The sequence below is a fragment of the Carlito syrichta genome, unplaced genomic scaffold, assembly GCF_000164805.1.
Source record: "Carlito syrichta isolate Samal-C Ts95f unplaced genomic scaffold, Tarsius_syrichta-2.0.1 Scaffold287741, whole genome shotgun sequence".
Classification (NCBI taxonomy): Eukaryota; Metazoa; Chordata; class Mammalia; order Primates; family Tarsiidae; genus Carlito; species Carlito syrichta.
This window is the reverse complement of record NW_007231837.1, coordinates 18,979-38,250: the sequence shown is the minus strand read 5'-3', so window position 1 is coordinate 38,250 and position 19,272 is coordinate 18,979. Positions and strand designations below refer to the sequence as shown.

At 48.4% G+C, this 19,272-nt stretch overlaps 1 protein-coding gene across 1 annotated transcript in view; it reads right to left on the bottom strand.

The window, feature by feature from the left end:
* Positions 1-1,437: 1,437 nt before the first annotated feature.
* Positions 1,438-19,272, bottom strand: part of HTRA1 (HtrA serine peptidase 1) — a gene marked incomplete at its 5' end in the record, with an annotated part of 26,640 nt that continues 8,805 nt past the window's right edge. Inside the window, 6 exons of the mRNA XM_008052970.2 lie at positions 1,438-2,157; positions 3,761-3,856; positions 5,324-5,381; positions 6,725-6,839; positions 8,090-8,122; positions 8,617-8,811. Coding sequence (XP_008051161.2) covers positions 1,989-2,157; positions 3,761-3,856; positions 5,324-5,381; positions 6,725-6,839; positions 8,090-8,122; positions 8,617-8,811 — 666 coding nt within the window. The remainder of the gene's footprint in view (positions 2,158-3,760; positions 3,857-5,323; positions 5,382-6,724; positions 6,840-8,089; positions 8,123-8,616; positions 8,812-19,272) is intronic.

Here is a 19,272-nt window from a genome sequence, read left to right as displayed (position 1 = left end):
CACGGATGACTGCAGTCATACAATCAAGCACGTCACATGCAAAAATGTACCAAGCTGCCTATTCTGTTCAGTACATGACCAGAGAGTCCTACAGACCTTCAGGGAGATATTGGTGAGTGTTTACAGAGGGCTCAGGCCGGTCGGTCACCAAGCTGATTCCTTCCAGAAGAACCATCTGTGATCTCCCAGATGCCTGATAAGCTGAAGACAGATGGGCTCAGGTTGGGACTGGCTCTGACTTCAATGCTACCCAGGGCGTCCTCCCCATCTGTGGCAGCATTTCAGCCCAGGAGACCACCCAGGGGAACAGGCCCATGTGCAAAACATCTGAGGAAGCACCCCTGCAGCCACAGGCCATTCTGAGTCATCACCTCTAATGGAGAAGGGAGGGAATGCAAAACACATGCTAAGAGCCAAAGGACTCACTGGCTCCTTCCTGACTCTACTAGGCCCTGCAACCAGAGAGCAAAGGGACGTGCCGGCATTGCAATGAGCCACAAACTGCTCAGCAGCCCAGCATCAACTGATGAGGGCTTTGCTTAACTGGACTGCCTCTGCATTTAAGTTGGCCCTTTGGCCTTCCACAGCCTCTCCAGTTACGAATTGGATCTTATCCATCTATTGACTGAGGAAGAACTAAGCTCTTAATCTGGAGAATGGAGCCTCCATCCTGTCCAAGGTCCTCTTTTTGAGTGTTGACAATTAAAAAGCCTTTGACTCTCTGCTCTTGGCATAAACAGACTCTTCTCTGGCATGTGCTCCCCATAGGGACCTAGGCCTGTGCACCCTTCCAAGTTCAAGTTTTACGACAGTCTTCTCGGGTCCGGCTTCCCAAATGTTTGGAGAGCTTTCACAGAAATAAAGGTGCATACAGCTGCTTCTGCTGCACCTGTTCAAGGACGTATCAAGGGGAGTCCTGCTCTAAACTCTGCAAGGCTTAAGGCCTACTTCTCATTTTAGGATCCAGGACAACTGAGGTCAGCTACAGCCTTGTGCATTCTGGGGACTTAGAACAGGTTCGTTCTTGGGTTGCCTCCTGGTCTCCTGAACTGTCTCCACCTCAGAAAGAGACCTGGCTCCTCCATGAAAGTTCTGGGGAAGAAGGGCCTGCGTCTGTCCTACTCTGGCCCACACACTTAGCAATGCCTGACATAGCTCAGGGGCCCCAAAATCTTAGTCAACAGACTCCCTTTTGTTTTAGAAGCTCTAATTTGAGCAACTGTCCTCGAATCCTATTTCATAAAGTCAGGGTGGCCAAACAGAGTTGTTCATAACATTGGTAAATCCCATGGGATGATTTTGAAATAACTCCTAAGACTAAGAGCTCAACCCTGTGAGGACAATGTGGTTGAATGAGGAGCTCATTGACAGTATAACCATTTCAAAAAGATTGCAACCAGCTGTTCACCAGGAAAGGAAAAGAAGCATGTCAGAAAGCAACGTATGAAGAAGTATTTTAATAGCTCAAACTCAAAGTCATCGTGCTCCCAATTCTGAAGAGATTCCTAAAAGAGGCAACTTTGGCCATTCCGGAAGCCAGCGTTCACCCACCCAGGGTCTCCGTGCATCAACCTCTGGGCGCTGACTCAGAGGAAAGCACAAACATGCCCAGTCCCATTCTGGCTCCCAGGGGGCCTTCTTCTTAGCTATGCATTGCATCAGCTGCATTAGTTGGACTAAGATGATGACTCAGTTAAAGGAGGAGACAAATGTTGACTGTCTAAGCAGGTACAGCCCAAGTGGGCAAGAAAAAGCACACTGCATACATAGGATACGGAAGGGCAGAGCTTCTGCCTGCGGATCTGCAACTTTACATTTGTTTCACCTGCAAACTATCAAGAAGGATTCTGTTGGCCAGGGAGTTTCCACCAAACAAGCAAAATGGTGGTCAAGAGTCTTGGATGTCCTGTGCCACAAGTCCAGAGTCCTCATGCGTCGTCCACTGGAGAGTCTTTGAGGAAAACATGAAGTCCAGCTCATGCCTCTGCCTATGGGTCAATTTCTTCAGGAATCACTGTAAGCATAATATCTTCATTGCCCCTACGGACCACCATGTTCAGGGTGTTTTCTTTTTTAATGACGTCACTGACATCATTGGCAGAGACCACTGACTGTCCATTGATGCTGATTATGACATCATTTTCCTTGAGACCACCACTGTAACACAAAGGGATACACAATGAGAATGTTTCCACTCCTCCTGGTCTAACTCTGTATCGACAGAAGCAAAGTTTAGGGCCTAAAAGCCTACAGCAAACAGGGCTGGGTGGTGATGACCTTAGGTGAGAATGTTTTAAAGCATCAGTGGATTGCATTCCTTTTGAAAAAAATAATGTTCTTTTTCTTTATTTCCTTCCTTTTTTTTTTCGAGTTGGAGGTCTCGCTGTGTTGCCCAGGCTGGTTGCAAGCTCCAGGCTCAAAAGATCCTCCTGCCTCAGCCTCCTGAGAAGCTGGGACTAAAGGTGCATGCCATCACACCCCACCCATTTTGAGATTTTTCTTTTTAGGCTAAATCATCACTTGTGTCCACTGCAGAAAAGCCTACCAGCACTTTTATGGCCTTATGACAGATTGACTCCAAAGGGGGCAAAGAGGTACCAGGTACCATGTGCTGTGGCCAGCATGCTTATAACGGGTATCGCACCTCAAACAGCAGTTCCTCGGGATGGGCAGAATACTTCCCTAAGGAGACACTTCCTTTGTGTTGTTGCCACTATAACTTTAGCTCTTATATAGGACAGTGTCAAAATGCTGTCATGGTCCTTAATGGTCTAGCACAAGGAGCTGCAAACTTTTTCTATAAAGGTTCAAATAGGAAATATTTTAGGCTTTGCAGGCCATAGGGTCAAAGCTACTCAACTCTGCTGTCACAGCACAAAAGCCATCATAGAAAATGTCACAGACACTATTTCACTGAATACTGAAATTTAAATTTCCCATAATTTTCACGTCACAAAATACTATTCATATTTCAGGAGTGTTTTAACCATTTAAAAATGCAAAAACTGGCCAGGCAAGGCGGCTTATGTCTGTAGCCTCAGTGGTTTGGGAGGCAATGGTAAGAGAACTGCTTGATACCAGAAGTTTGAGACCAGCCTAGGTAATAGTGAGACCTCGTTGTTACCAAAAATAAAAACAAAATGTGAAAGCTATTCTTAGCTCACGGGTCCATACAAAACCAGGCAGTGGGCCAGATCCGGCCCCCAGGGCATATCTGCCAGCCCCTGGTCTAGCCCTTCTCCCTGTATATGACGTCAATACAAGTAATAAGACCTGATAGTTGGTTGAGCTACTGCTTTGTGTGTTACTCTGATGTCACTTGAGTTATTTTTCTAGAGGTGTTGGCAGGTATGGCCTAACTGTCATAGACAATCTGAGAAGAGTTTAGGAGGAGATGGGTTCTGAAGCCTAGCACGAGACCATGGCCTGAGGTCTTGGGGATGCTGCTCCTTTAACCCTTCCTCCCCATCCAGGCCATCCCAGGAACTCATGACAAGTCAGCTCTCGCTCTGTCCATCTGGATGACCCCTAGCAGAGCGAGGACTTTGGAAGGCAGATAGAACCCTTCTGTTGAGTCCTGGCTGCACCAGGTCAGAAGGCCTGGCTGGCAGGAATTGTCCCAGGATGTCCCACCACATTTGTCAAGGATCAGCACAATTGACCAAACTGGTACAAAAGTAAAAGGACCACCACTCCCTCCCCCCAACTGCCTCCAGGAACCACAAGGAGATTAGGAAAAGAGAAAATGATTCGAACTCACGCTTCTGCTGGAGTATCAGGAATTACTTCAATGATATATGCTCCTGAGAGCACATCTGGGAAATCTTGGTGCCGATCCTTCAGCTCTTTGGCTTTGCTGCTCAAGAGATAAAGCACCCTTGTTACCATCGAGTAACAACAAGCCTTCCTTGGCCAAGACACAGCTCTCTAACATTCCCTTCTTATCCCTGAGTCTAAAGTAAAATTCCTACATCGGTCCTGATTCTACATTACAGTTGCCTGTCTACCAGAGTAAAAGATTTACTTGACAACAGCAAGATAAGCACTTTAATCACTGTTACTATTACATATTAATTAGTGAGTAGTAGCTACCACTAAAGAGACAGTAAAGTATAGTGGCTGGCCTGGTTGGCAGCCTAGTTCTGCTGCTTGCTATTGTACTTCCTTGGACAATTGTTCAACCTCTCTGTGCCTTTGTTTCTTCACCTACAGAATGGAGATGGTTAACAGTACTCTACAACTTGGGATATTCTGAGGATCAGATGAAGTCTTCTTGGTAAGACACCTGGTCCAGTGCCTGGCACAGAGTAAGCATGTGAGTGATGGTGGCTGTGGATCACTGCCACCGCTCCCTGACCTGAGCCTGGCCACACACCAGAACTTCCTGTGCTATCATCCTCATCCTGGAGGAGGAAAATGAGGTACTTAGAGGTCAAGTTGTTCCCAAGGTCACAAGGGGAGAAGGGTCAGAGCTGAGACGAGAACCCCAAAAGTCAGCCTCAGGGCCTACCATCTTTCCCTATACCTCTCACCTCCTAGTTCCAAAGACAAATAAGCAATGTGCACTTTGGTCTTGGTAAATCACCCCATCTTCTAGAGAACTAAGAAAAGTACCACCACTCACAATAAGTATCAAAATATATTCACACTTTAACAATTAGTTGTTAATTAATTCCTTATAGTAACAAACAGATCGTTAGATCTGTTCCTATATTCTGCTCTTTACCCTACTGTCCCCACACAGTTTCAGCCATACCAGCTGAATCCACTACCAGGACTCACGAGGTTACACCCCATTTTTTTCATCCAGGTTAAAATACTACGATGCCATGAGCCTGCCAACCACAGGCCATAATTCCACCAGCTCGGGGAAAACAAGCTCATCAGTCATTTGCTTCCCTCACGCCAGGCCTGACCTGGCATTCCTGGAGCCATGGCCCACGTGCTTCAGAGCTTATGAAAGTGGGTGGGGGGAGGGCTTGGGCCCCTCCTGGAATGTGGGTTTCAAAAGAACACATGGGGAAAGGAAGGCATGAGCCAGAGTGAACCAACCCTCCCACCCCCCGTTTAGGCCTGCCTTCAAAGAGGAGGACAGAATCCTCTAGACCAGAAGGAAAACCAGCTCAGAATGCAAAAATGAAGGATAACACAAAACAAAAAAGCCAAGGCTCACAGCCCATCCTCCTTCCCAATGTTACTTCATTGTAAGCAGAAACTGAGATGTCTTAAGGCAGCATAAGTCTTCTCTTTCAGGGGTGCCATGAGTACCTTCTGAAGTTCAGGTTTAAGATTTAAGACATAGACACACAACCTGTTTACCCACCTGGATGTAAGCGACATCATTCTGATACCAATATATTTCTTCTTGGTGATGGCTTTTCCTAGTGTGACAACGAAAGGACAACAGAAGGTCAGCTCAGTTGGTGGGTATACTGGGGGCAACCAGGAGCCAGGGGTCCAATCCCCCAGGTTGCAGTGTAAGGTAAGGGCCATAGGGGGATACACTGCGGTTCAGATTCTGGGCTGGATCCCTTTCTGCCAAACAACCTTGGGAAAAATCCCAACATTTAAGTTAATAATCAAAAACCTAGGAGCGATTCTTCATTCCTTATGGCCTCATTCTGACAGCTGGCCCTTCCCCACATATATCCAGAAATGTGTGACCCCTTTGCTCCACCTCCACTGCCCCCATCTTGGTCTGAGCTCTCCGTGTGTCTTGTCCAGCTGACTGGGAGAGCCTTTTAACTGGTCCCCAACTTCCACCACCCCCACTATTGGTCTCCACTCAAACCACCAAAGTGACCTTTCAATAACATCAATTGGATCATGAACTTCGCTGTTCTCAAGGCAGTTAGAATGCAGCCCTCCACCCCACGACCTGCTGTGAGCCTGCTCACCTGCCCCTGACCAGCTTTCCACACCCACCCTGGGCAACTCCACGCTGTCACTGTGCTAGAGGCCCACTGGCTGCTCTAGGGGCCTTGTACTTGCTCAGCTATGCCTGATCTGCTGTTGTTGTCTGAAATGTCCCCCTTACACCCCCTCACAGACTTCTTCTCACTCAGACCTCAGCTTAGGAGGCATTTCCTGGCTATACCATCTCTACCAGCCACCCCCCTCCCCAAACTCTACCACTTCCTAGCTGACAACCCTGCTCCATTTTCTTGGAAGCATTTATTGTTCTCTGCTATTATCTTATCTGTTTGATTGTTTACTGTCAACCAACCCCTCCCACAGCAAAACAAAATGTCACACCTTCAAGGGTCCCAGTCCAGTAGTCCATTGCTAAGCCCCCAGCCTGACTCAGAGCAGATGGCTCAATAGACATTTGTAAATGAATGATTGCCCTGAATGTAAGTTTTCTCATCAACAAAATGGCACTGATAATTCCTACCTGATAAGGGAAAAGTAATTAAGTGGCATAAGTGAATAATTAAGTGAAATAATATACAGAAATCACCTAGGATCCTGCCCAGCACGTAGATTAAATCATGCGAAATTCCCATGATCCTCAGACAAAAATGCTCAGACATCTGTGACATAATACCAGGAACTTAATAATGTGCATTCCCCTTCGCTTCTTGATAGGAGTCAGCTTGCATGGTCTTAGAGGCTGCTGTTTTTTCCAACTCTAAGTCTTCAAGGAGCAACTGGGCCTCAGACCTGAATCTCCAGAGGCCCTCCGCCCCTGCCACCCCAGGCTGTGTGGACCTTGCTCATTTACCTTTGGCCTGTCGGTCATGGGATTCCGTGAGGAACTTTTTAATCTTATCAGATGGGATTGCAAAGGAGATTCCAGCTGTCACTTTGAGAGTGTTAATTCCAATCACTTCACCGTCCTGAAAAGCAAGGAGGACACGGCTTACTGAATCACGAAGGCTCACTAGCAGGTACACACCAAAAGAGAGTGGAGAATTCGTATGAAAGAAATCTTGGAGCTATTTCAGAAGGAGGAGGTCCCAGGGGAGCTGGGGTGAAGGCATCAGGACTCTTGGGCATCATAAGGCATGCTCAGCTGTAAAAGAATCAGCACACACTCCAGTTGTCACTCAGCGATCAAACTACATAAGTTTCTCCTTTCATAAGATATATGTTTCCCATCTAAAACACTAAGACCCCAACAGATAAATGGGCAAAGCAAAAAAAAAGAAAGAAAAAAAATATGCTTCCAAAGTCTCTGAGTCCTACAGGTGGCTCCCACACCTACCCGCTTCTCCTATTTCTAACGATCTTAGGATGACTCTGCTGACGTCAGGTAGAAACACCCTTAGAGCTTAGGACTGTTGTGCATCATGACCAGGAAAGTGCATCTCCACCTGGGCAGCAGTCCCAGGGTGCTGCAGAGGGCTGGGAGAAGACAGCAGGCAGAGCAGGGAGCACAATCACCCCTCATTTCCTCACTAGGAAGGGAAAGCTGCCAAGAGATTCTACGTCGCTCCTCGCCCCCATCCTGAGAGGGCTGAGGTCTCCATTCCTGACACCCAGAGGCCATCTAGGAGGCATTGCCATCCCAGCCCTTGCCAAAGACAACTTCGATCTCATCATCTATAAATGACCCCTGAGCTGCCCTATAGTTCTGACAGTCTGTGTTCTAAGGCTTGGTTTCTTAGGCTTAAGTATTTAAGTACAGACTAAAGTGATAACTTTGTGGGTGGGTAACTCCTCCTCATTCCAGTCAGGCCTTAAGGGAGGATCCCTGGCCAAGAGAAAGAGTGTGGAGGAGCCCAGTCAGTTCCTGCAGCAGCCCAGGAGACTTAATTTGCAGGTGGTTTTCAGTGACCAGCACTAGGGATGCCCTCACTGTGAAGGCCTGCCCTTCGCTGGTCCTGCATTTTACTGTATTTACCTATAACTTTGAAACACAAAGGTGTTCTCTGGCATAACATTTCCAATCCTCAACTCCAGCATGCCTGACTCTACACAGAAAAGATCAGCAGGGTGGTTTGCAAGGCCACAGTACCGTCACAGGATCACTTTAAAATAATGAGATAACGTGCTTTGGTAAGCTCATGTTTGAAAAGAGGTGGGGGGAGATAGCACGTACACAGATAAAAACAAACAGCACAACAGAGGTATTAAAAGGCCTTACCAGGTTTACCAATGGGCCTCCCGAGTTTCCATACTGCAATTAAACAGAAATAGGCAGGTTACGAGTTTGTGTCGTAACAGTCCAATCTACTTCCCTGCCTGGCCGTTTCCTGGATGTGGTGCCTAGAGTTTGGGGCATGGTTCTTCCCTGAGATTTGTTCCCATCAACCTAACATTTTGCTGTGGGAAAAATGACCTTAACAGTTCTCAGAAAATTTCGGATGTGCCCTAAATGGGGTTTTTGCTCTCAAGCCCAGAGGTCAACGGTGATCCCCCTAAAGCACCTAACTTTTCCTTCCAGGAACGAGGCTGGCTGACCATCTGCTCTGGTTTCACGGTAATTCAGATCTGCACAGCCTCCTCTTGTGTGGCCCCTGCCCTGCTGCTGGCACTGGAATACACATGGGTTGGTTCCATTTCACTACTTCATGCGGACTGCAAGAAAGTTTAGGGATAAAACCTCTGCTGTTCCTCTCCTCTAGCGGAACCCTGTCTCAACCCCACCGGGCTGGAGGGACGAGAACTCACATTGATGATGGCATCTGTCTGAATGTAGTCCATGTCCGAGTTCCGAAGCCCGAGTTCTTTGCCACCTCGCTGTGTGGTGCTGACGATCCCAGTGGTGACCGTGTTTTGAAGGGAAAACGGGCTTCCGATGGCGACCACAAACTCTCCCGGCCGTAGCTCTGAGGAGCGGCCAAGCAACAGAACGGGCAGCTTACCCTGGAACCACAATGGCTGGGGTTGCTAAACACGTTTAATTTCACAAGATGGGTGAAGGCGTAAACATCACGGAATGCCAAGCAGGGACAGTGAGAGGCCATTCAGAAACACAAGGTCTGGCAAGGTACCAAGTCCGGGACATGTCCCTCTCCTGGGGGCAGGACCGCACTTTCCTTCCCACCCACGTCGCCCATACCTCGCAAGCTGTTAGGCAACAAGCGAGCACTGGGGCTGCACATCAAGGGAACCAGGGCAAGGTTCCTGGAGGTCATGTCGGGGTCCCATCTCATTTGGAAGCTGTCAGCACAGACGTGCTCCAAAACCTTAAGGCCAGGAGACAACGGGAGACAAGATGGAGGAGAATTTGGGCCAAGACTGCCTGGGGCAGTCTTACAGAGCCAAGCCCCAGGGAAGGATCCTGAGCCAGCACACCCCTTGGAGAAGGCAGTGAAACCTGCCTGACTTCATGTGCACACCCGCCCTGAGTCCTGGAGGCAGGGAATTGCATGGATGGGGTTCAGTGTGCACCTGCCCTGAGTACAGGGCAAAGCTGGGGAGGGGTAGGGATGGAAGGTGGGGACAGCATGGCCTCCAGGATCGGAGAGAGCAAGACCTGAGAGGTGGGTTGTCTCTCCTCCCTGAGAAAGTCCTTGTCAACCACCTCTGCTCCCCAACCTGGCCGGGCTGATTAGCCAACCCAAGACTCCCCAATCCTCAATATCCCGGGAAGGCCAGCAGTGCCACACAACTCTTCACAACAATGTAGGACAAAATAAAGCCAGCTCCAGCATTACTGGGGCCAAGGAGCTGGGGATAACCCTCATTCCATCAGGAAAGGCATTGAACCCTCTTCCCTCCCTTCTTCCCTCAGAGCCAAGCAAACCTTCTGAGTTCACTGAGTCAAAACGAGCAGCGGCCCCGACCAACACAGACCAAGCAAAGAGCCATCCCAGCCCTCATGCTATTGCAACTCAACAGCCTCATGTCTGTCCACCTTAAAAGAGAAGGGACCAAGGGGGGAAGGCATGTGGGGTAGGAAAAATCCAGGGGGTTATCTGAGCATCTTCTCTGCCATGGACAGAGGAGACACCAGCTGATGAGGTCAGGTAATCATCATGTGCATTTAACAGATGAAGAAACCGAGGCTCCAAAAGACAGGGTGACTTGAGACACAGCAGGGATTTAAACCTGGAACTGCAACTCTGAGCCCAGACTCTCTTGTCTACTATATAAATATTTGCAACACCACAAATATACCTTGAACACACACTGACTAAGGTAGGTGCTGGGTGAAAGAACTCACAGAGGGAGAAAGGAATGTTGAAGAAAGAGTCCAAGACTTAAAACTGACTACAAGAGACTGAGTGAGGAGACTGTCTCCCTCAGCTCACAGATACCAAGAGGTCAAGAGCACCTTCCATGGTCAAGAGCAAAGACCCAGGGCGAGGTTGCCTGATTTAGAATCAGGTCATGCAGGTCCTCAGTTTTCTTAACTGGAAAATGGGAACAATATAGTACACCCATCTCATTGGTCTACTATGGAAATGAATTGACTTAAGATCTGAACAGCTCTCTGAACACCAGAGAACTCATGCATGCATCGTCTAAGAGCTGGTTATTGTTATTAGTACTTGGGCCTGTACAAACCCAGTAGGGGGAATTCCACCATGTACTCTCTCATGAGCCGGTTTGAGTCACCCAATCATAGCACAGGTCTGTCCTGACAGTGACCCTTTCCCCTTGGGGTTGCCTGAGGCCAGGGAATTAGGGCTGCTGCAGGGAGGTGCAGGCCGCAGCATTCCCTATCGGCCACACATCCTCGGCTCATCGGCAGCCAGCAGTACACCAGTGAGCTCAGGGTATGGAGTGTTTACTCTGGGCCCTGTGCCAGCAGCCCCTGCCAGGAATGACTTCAGCACTCCCAGCACGGGGGCGGGGCAGCAGGCAGGGCTGGGATGCACACTAGGACACTCTGGGGGAGGTCTACCGGGGACACAGCCATTCCTTTAGGCCCTGGACTGGTTGGAGAGTCCTATCTTTGAGGCCTTCAGGGCTGGGCTTGTGGGGAGGCAAAGAGTGGCACAGGCTGCTGGGGCTGGGTGGGCCTGGCTGCCCAAGGAGGCAGAACCACACATAGGAGGTCAAGCTCAAACATGGGAAGGTGGGCCCAGCCTGCCTCAGATCAGCCACAGATTGGGAACCACGTCAGAAAGTTGGAAGGCAGGACTTGCTGTGGAGATCTGAATCTGCATTTCACTCGTCCCCCATCCCTGCCACCCACCGATGTCTTCTAGGAAGGAAGCCAGACTCAGACTCCATGTTGAGGGGCCGTAGAAGTCAGAGAAACCTCAGGGTTCCTCTCCTTACAATTCTCCTTTTCCACTGGGCTGAGTTCAGGCCCAGAGGATTTGGGCGGAGAAACAAATGCTTTGGGGAAGCCATAAGGACAGAGGGAAGAGATTCCCAGGAGGGACGCAGAATATGGAAGGCTAGCAAGCCACTCACCCACAGATGCTGCTCACCAAGCTCTTGAGGACGGCCAGGCCAGTGGGGGATGCCCCCAGCTGCTGAAAACAAGGCCCAGAACAAGCTTGGCTCAGTCAGACTCAGGTAACACATGGACTTGGACAAGGAGCCTCTCATGTGTCCAATGAGTCCTCACTTGGACACAGGAGCAAATGTGGGCACATGAGAGGCTACTGAGACAAGCCTGCACTGATGGGCAATGCCCATTATCACCTCTTTCAAGTTCTCATTCACTCAAACATTTCACAGGTTGCAGAAGGACAGTCGTAAGGCAGAATGAAGCAAGCAGACACATATGAGGGTTGGGGGAGGGTCTTATACCATAAACCCTGGATTTACATGAAAGGAATGAGCCTTTGTACCAGATTACAAGGTGCTTTCACCGCAACCTTAGGAGTTAGGGTATATTCCCCCAACCTGCATTTTACAGATGTGGAGACTGAGACTCAGAGATGGAGGGACTTCTCACAGCTGATAAGCAGCCTGGCTAAACAGGAGAACAGGCTTCCAGCTCTCAGACCTGCATTCCCAGGATGTGTTAACCCAGAATTCAAATTGTAAGCAGAACTCTCTGTGAGGGAGCGACACGACATGTTGCAGCGATGTCGGCCAGGTCAGATTTATGGCTCTCCATGAGGGGAAACTGACTTTGGGAGACCATTTGTGCCTGCTCCCTGCAGGTGCCGGCTGGCTGCAGGAGCAGCAGGCCCCTCGGCTCATTCCAGAGCCAAGTGGCGCTCCTTTCAGCTGCGAGCTTCACCCCAGGCCTGTCTGCTCGGCAGCTATACCTCCGCTGGCCAAATTCCTACTCGGTAATTGAGCATTTAATTCCATAGCTGTCTAGACATTAGCTCCACGGGGGGGGGAATCGAGGGGAGATGGAGTGCAGATATGGCTGGAAGTGCACAGCTACAGACGCCATGAAACCCCAGGGGGCCCAGCCATTCTTAGTCTAAGGCCCCTGCTGTCCCCCTGCTGGTTGCTGGTTCCCACACCACCCATGGCAAAGCATCTCCAGGCTGCAGACCCTTGCTCTGTCGGAGTCTCCCTTTGAAGCGGCACCAGCCACAGTCCATCTTGAAGGTGCTGGCCTCTTCTCGGGCCACTTCACTATCTCCCTGGAGCCTACCCATGTGCCTCAAATTAAACGGGGCAAGCATCCATCCTCCACTGACAGATGAGAAGGCCAAGGAGAAGAGGAAAAAGAGGGGGACATGCAGGTGCCAGTCCTCATGCCAGATTCTCACACTGCTAGGGGAAAAAGAAAGTGAAAGCTGGGTGTGAGTAAAAAAGCAGTGAGGTGGCAAAAACAAACTGCTGAGGTCCCACAGCACAGAGCTGAGACAGAGACCTCCAGGCCCTACCAGGAGAGCCTATAGCTCATGCTTGGCCCAGATTCTTCGGGGACAACAGACATTCCACAGGGAGCTCATCACTTGCCAGTTCCCACAGTGTTCGGAAGGGGAAACCTGGGAGGCCAGAAGGAGAGAAGAGACATCTAGAAAGAAAACAGCCACGCACCCCCAGCTGCAGGGACTCACAATGCTAAACAGTGTCCTCACAACAGAGACAATGAAGGTGGAACTTAAGAACACACAAACTCCCTAACACCCAAGTCAGCCTATTGCCACCCAGGTAGATGCCAGAGGAGAAGGTCACAAGTCCTGTGTAGACTCCAAGACTCCTCGCCATCTACGTAAATTACAAAATTCTAGCCACAGGCAATATACAGATTGTGGAATACACACAATACTAATACTTGGAAGAGGCTAGTTCAAACAGTCAAAAACAAACAGGCCTGGCAGCTCACCTTCACAAAACACTGTCTTCATAAAAGAAAACTTTCTCAACAAGCATTCATTGAGTGTATCCTATGTGCTTGGTGGAGGGAACACAAAGATTTAGAAAATCTACCCTTGCCCTCCAGGCTTCTGGCTGATGGGCAAAGAGACATATAAGCCAACAGGACACTCAGCAGAAAACAGAGACCAAGTCCATCTACCTCGCCATCGCAGCTCAGCCCAGAATCTTCCATAAAGGGCTAAACATAGATCAGCAAGAAAAATCATTTGTGTGTATTGGTTAGGGTGTTTTCAGCTATGAGTTACAAAAACAACAAAACTCAAAACAGAGTGCCTAGCCACCTATCCAAAGGCAAGTGTGTCAGGGAGGTTAACTCCAGTGGCTCAAGGACAAGCATCAAGTCAGAGGCTGCTTCCTTCTCTCTCTCCAATCAGCCTCAGGTTGTTTTCAGTGAGAAGACAACCACTGTCATTCCAGACACCAAGATGTGACAATGGCCACGGAAATATGTAACAGAAGTGCTTTAGGACACTCCCCATGGGTCCTCAGCAGCATCCAGTCATGAGGCCACCTCAGCCACCCTTTGGGAGGGAACATGGCCTTATACCCCTTGAATTTGCTCGAGTCAGGAATAGGGTGGGATCAGGAGTAGACCTAAAACAAACCCAGGACTGCCAGCAGGGAAGAAGGCTGTAGGGGAGGCAACCGTGACCATCCCCCAAAACCCTGGGAAAATGGTTCATTTTAAAGATATGATCCTAATTCCAGCCTCTCACGATGTTTGGAAAGACTCTAGTAAGTGTATACTCCTTCATGAAGTTGCTTGAGGGATAGGGGTAGGAGAAGAAGTCTGCTAAAGAGGAAAGCAGTGGTCACCACTATTCTGCAGCAGTTAGAATGCAATTCAAGTGATGGGAGCATAGCTTGCCAAGGCGGGCAAATCCACGCGCTTACCCAGCACTTCCTCACCTCTGCCAGGCATCCAGACTTTACTACTCACCCTCCTGTGGGACAGGTGGAACAGCTTCATGTTTCACCCATGAGGGGACTGGAGATCCCGCAGCGAGTAGTGGTGGTACCAGGACCAGCTCCCTCCCTGTCCCTAGCCTCCATCCAGTGTTCTCACCAACCCACTGCCCACCACTCAGATGCTCAGGCCACATGGCAAGCCAGTGAGGAAAGAGCTGTTCTGTGCCCCAGATCCTTACACAGGCATGGGGGCCAGAGCAGGTATAGCACAAAACAAGGCAATGGGGAGTTTAAGGAAAATCAGAACAGAGACCAGACAAGGGAAGTTGAGTCAGTATGCCTACATTGGGAAGGTCTGGCCATACTGTCTGTCCAATGGCATCTTGTTGGATTCTGTCTTATCCTCAGACGAGCTCAGGCTGGGGTGGAGGCAGACCTGTGTGCACAGCCTAAGCTTCAAGGACACTACGTATGGCTTGAGGTCCATCATGGAACTACAAAAAACCATAATCACCAGAATCCAGAGCAGAAAAGCTGGACCTTTGCTGAGCAAGGTCCCTGAACTGATGGCCAGCCTTGAACTTATTCCTTAGCATCCATCAAGGTGAGGCACAAGTGAAAACTTATTCGAAATGTATGCACGAGCACACATGGGTATGCACATACACACGTGCGTGCATGCTTGCATCTCGGGCTCCACATATGCTGGGAGAATACTGTTCCAGGTAGCAGGATCTCTTGGTCTTGTATTAATCCACTCTGTGACCTTGAGTCACTTGATTGGTTTATCTGGGTCTCAATTTTACTACCTCTAAAATAAGGGAGTTGAGCCAGGTCATATCCAATGTCATCTCAGCTCTGACAATTAGGGTTCTTTCCAGAAGACCTGGTTGATTTCCAAAAACTCCATTACCAGACAATAGTTAAATGTGTAAGATCAAAACAGGCACCAGGATCCTTAATAAATCTCTTTCATACAACTCCCCGAAGAAGTCAGATGATCCCTGCAAACATCTACAGCTACAGGAGAAGAGGGGATTCCTGGAATTCTCCAGATGCTGACTTGGCCGTTAATCCTCCAGAGAGGGCCATGAAAAGCAATGGCCCATCAGTATTTCAGCCTTCTTTCAGGGCTCTGCCTCACAGCCCTTGGGTGCTCTCTTCCTTCAACCTCATGCCCCAAAGCTTGAGAGAAGAAAAATAAAACCAATCAATAAAAGCAAGACTAAAGGAAAAATTGGCAGCTTTTTTTCAAACTAACGCGCCAAGTCAATTACTTCTCTCCTTTGAAAAGTATAAAGTGCTCCTGAGTTACAAAAATATTGTTGTTGCTGAATCTGCTGAATCCACTACATCCGCCAGGTGCCTGGCACACTGGTTTTCAGGGACTGGGGCTTCCAGGCAGGTCCTGTGTTGGTTGAAATTCACTTCCAAGGTTAATGTTGCAGCAACTGGCTGCGACTCAACTTAGTGATTCGATGTGCCTTCTGGAAACACTTATGCTAACCTTTCATTTTCTGTAAAAATTATGCAATGGAGAAAGGAGCACGTCCCCATACCCAGCAAGACACAGTATCATAGAACTTGCCCCCCACCTAAGAAAAATCAAACCGGACAGCAGAAGAGCCACCTAGGAGGCTGTCAGGACATAAAGACTTGCTTGAGAGAGTGATCTGACCTGTATAAGGAGGGAGTGAGCACATGAGCCGAGGAGGGGTAGTGGAAAGGTAGTGAATCCATGGATTGTGGACCCAGATGAGCCAAGGATTTGCTGACTTGGGCTACTAGGGGGCAGGACCAACTACAGGGCACAGTAAAAAATAAAAATGCTGGCTCCTTGTTCATAAAGTGGATAAGGTGCTAAAATATAAAGGCTTTTCCTTCCATGAATTCTCTCTCGACCTATCGTGATGATTTCTATTTACTAGTTACCATCGTGAATCTTTAGGCACAAAGATATCATGCGGCAGCTAATGTAGGTACCCAGGGGGCTCATGACTCAGCCCTCTGCCCACCAGCTGCCAGGCCATATGCTGTGCCCTGGTTTGGGGTGGGAGAGTTAATTCAGGCATTTCCCCTTTCTAGGGGCCCACCACCCCAACCTACAGAAGATGGAGGACCCCAAGGGCATTGCTGCTTCTGTGTTAGGACACATTAGCTACCTGGATTCAAAGGGGGAGCAGCTTGCTCCCACCCAGTAGCCCATGGAACACCCCATGGCATTGTCAGCCCAAGCCCTTGGCCACATACGGAGCCACTGAGACACTGCCTGGTCCCAAGCTAGAACCTAGAACCACCCCATGCCCACACTCCCTCCAGGGTTGGAGGATAGCAATGACTCCTACACAGACACAGGGAGAGGAAAGCCAGGCAAAGCCAGGGGTCCCAGGGGACTGGGAAGTCGAGAGGCAGTAAGAGGAGGAATCCTGCCTGAACCAAAATTCCAAGCTCCCTGAGTCCCATTATCTTATTGGATTTCACTCCCAAAACACAAATTTAAAGATAAAATTAGGACAGCAACCTCAGAGCACAGGGCCTGTGAGTATACAGGTCACACGCCCATGAACCTGGGCCTGCCAGGAGGGGAGGTGGTAAACTGAGAGTGAGATGCTTGGGATTTGAATTAGAGAGGGTAAAGGTTATCGGTGATGATAAGGTCAAAGATATGACCTTGACAATGTCAAAGGTGGCTGCAGAGATAGGAGGGGTGAGACAAAGGAGCCAAGAGGCCAGGGCAGGAAAGACCTGCCACATGGGCACTGAGATCACTGATATACACACACTCAAAAGAATGGTGTAATCTAGTTGCCATCATGTCTCCTTAAGGGACATGTTGTTATTGCCATCTAGGGATGGGAGAAGAAAAGGTAGAACGGATGGGAGGGTAGCAGAATGGAAGGGGTTCGGGTGGGAGAGATAGGAAAAGTGTGGGAGATGGAGGGAGAAAAAAGGAGAAAGAGAACACAGGATGGTTGTGCAAAAACAGAGAGACAGAGAGAACATGTGCAAATGAAGCAATGAGGCAACCTTTCTCCTCACTGTTTATGAGCACCACCATAATATTTATCCTCCTTTAAACTACATCAAGAAATGTTTGCTATTCCAAATATCTCCTTACTCTTGTTGTTTGAACCACAAAATGCCAACAGTGCTATACGGGGACCCAACAGCCAGTGACTGTAAACATACATTCTGTAGCACCCAGAGGAGGAAACACATTGTCTTGGTCAAGTCTAACTTGTGTCTCCTCCATACATGAGCCCCTTTGGTCCATCCCCTTTTTCCACTGACCTTGGCCCGGCTGAAACTGCTACTACTGTGTTTGTCCACAGCAGATGCTCAATAAATATTTATAAAATCAATGACTATGTGCATAAATAAAAGAATAAACTAGATCTTAAAAGATCTATTAGGATCTTAAAATTAGGTAATAATTGGGGTCAGCCAAGGTCTGGCATTTCGATCTGGGTAACTGATACTGGATGTGGCCTGGTGTTCAGCTCTCTATAAGGTTGCAGGCTCAGAGTATGGGGTGGTAAAGGGAGCAGCTCTTATCTACCAGCTCTTAGTGGTGGGCAGTGGCTGTGGCCTTACTCTGTTTTGTGGATCAGTGTTCCACACACAGCAGCCTCTCAGTATCTGCTGAACCGAACTGAAGTCATCCTGACTCCTCAATCCCCAGGAACTCTTAGAGATTATGTAGGCCCCATCCATATGCAGGGAGGTTGCCCAGGTTTTAGCATTCTTTTCTAATCTAGTTTAAAATATTGAAAAGATGTATAACCTTCTCTGTATAAGAATAATTTGATATTGTCAATGGCAAAGTTAATTAAATATATGTTTGTGACATAAAATGGGGACACAGGGAAAGTCAATGGTTTCTGTGAGCTACCTGGTAGACAAAGCAAAGAGAGAAATACTGTATGTTCTCATTATCAGATTCTCTGTTTGGCAAAGGTGACTGTTAAATAACACACATTAGAATAATCAGTCCTCAGATCACCAGAAGGTCTTTTTTCTCCCTTGCCATGGAAAGAAGCATGGATAGCTTTAGGAAAACAGTTATAGACTATTGTACCTACACTGAGAGGTGACCAGATCATTATGAACCTTTGCACTTTCAGATTCTTGGGAGATTGACTACTTAAGACATTGCAGCTTTCCATAGCATGAACAGGAACCCCAAAGAACCAAGGCCAATAAGAAATGTAGACAATATGCAGAGAAACCAGCTAACCTAAAATGCTGGCTTATTCTGGAGAGTTCTAATAAACTCACCAGGAAATGACAGTTTATACCTAATCCAAGATCCAGGTCCTCTGGGTTGAGGAGAACTAGAAATTAAGCAAGTCCACCTATAACTCTTGTAACCCCACTTGTCTCCTTGGTTGACTCTGTGTCCTTCCATCTCAGCTTGGATGTCACCTCCTCAGATTAGCTTCCCTGCCTATACTGTCTTGAGAGGCCTTCGCAGCCCCTGATGCCTTCTGCCCCTTTTTCTGTTTGCCTTATGCTCTGTACCTACCATCCTATTTCTTTCACTTCCCCTGCCCCTCAGGCTAGATCTTAAGCCCCATGACTTTTGCCCACTGTTGCTGTATCCTCAGCAGCTAATGAGTGTTTGGCCAAGACTAAGGCTCAATATGCATTCATAAAATCAATGAATGAATAAGAAAAAACTGAAAGAATGAACAAACTAGACCTTAAAAGATCCATTAGGATCTTAAAATTAGATAATAATTTGCAAAATATCTTGGGATTCTGGTCAACTCCTTTCTACCAATATCACAGAGAAATGGCAAAAATAAGGTCTCCTTCTGCTTACTCTGGCAAGACCAAAGCTTCATCGCCAGCAAAAAAGCACAATCTCCCACAAGAGAAGGAGCAGACAAAATCAGCATCTCCGTTCCTGTTCCCTTGGCCACTCAGGGTTCCATCTCACTCAGTTCTTTTTTTTTTTTTTTTTTTGAGTTGGAGTCTCACTCTGTCGCCCAAACTGGAGTGCAATGGCCGCTCCCGGCCACCGCAGCCTCCACCTGCTGGGCTCCGGCGATCCTTCCACCTCAGTCTTACAAGTAGCTGGAACTACAGGCGCGTGCTACTACGGCCGGCTGATTTTTGATTTATTGTAGAGATGAGGTCTCGCCAAGTTGCCCAGGCGGG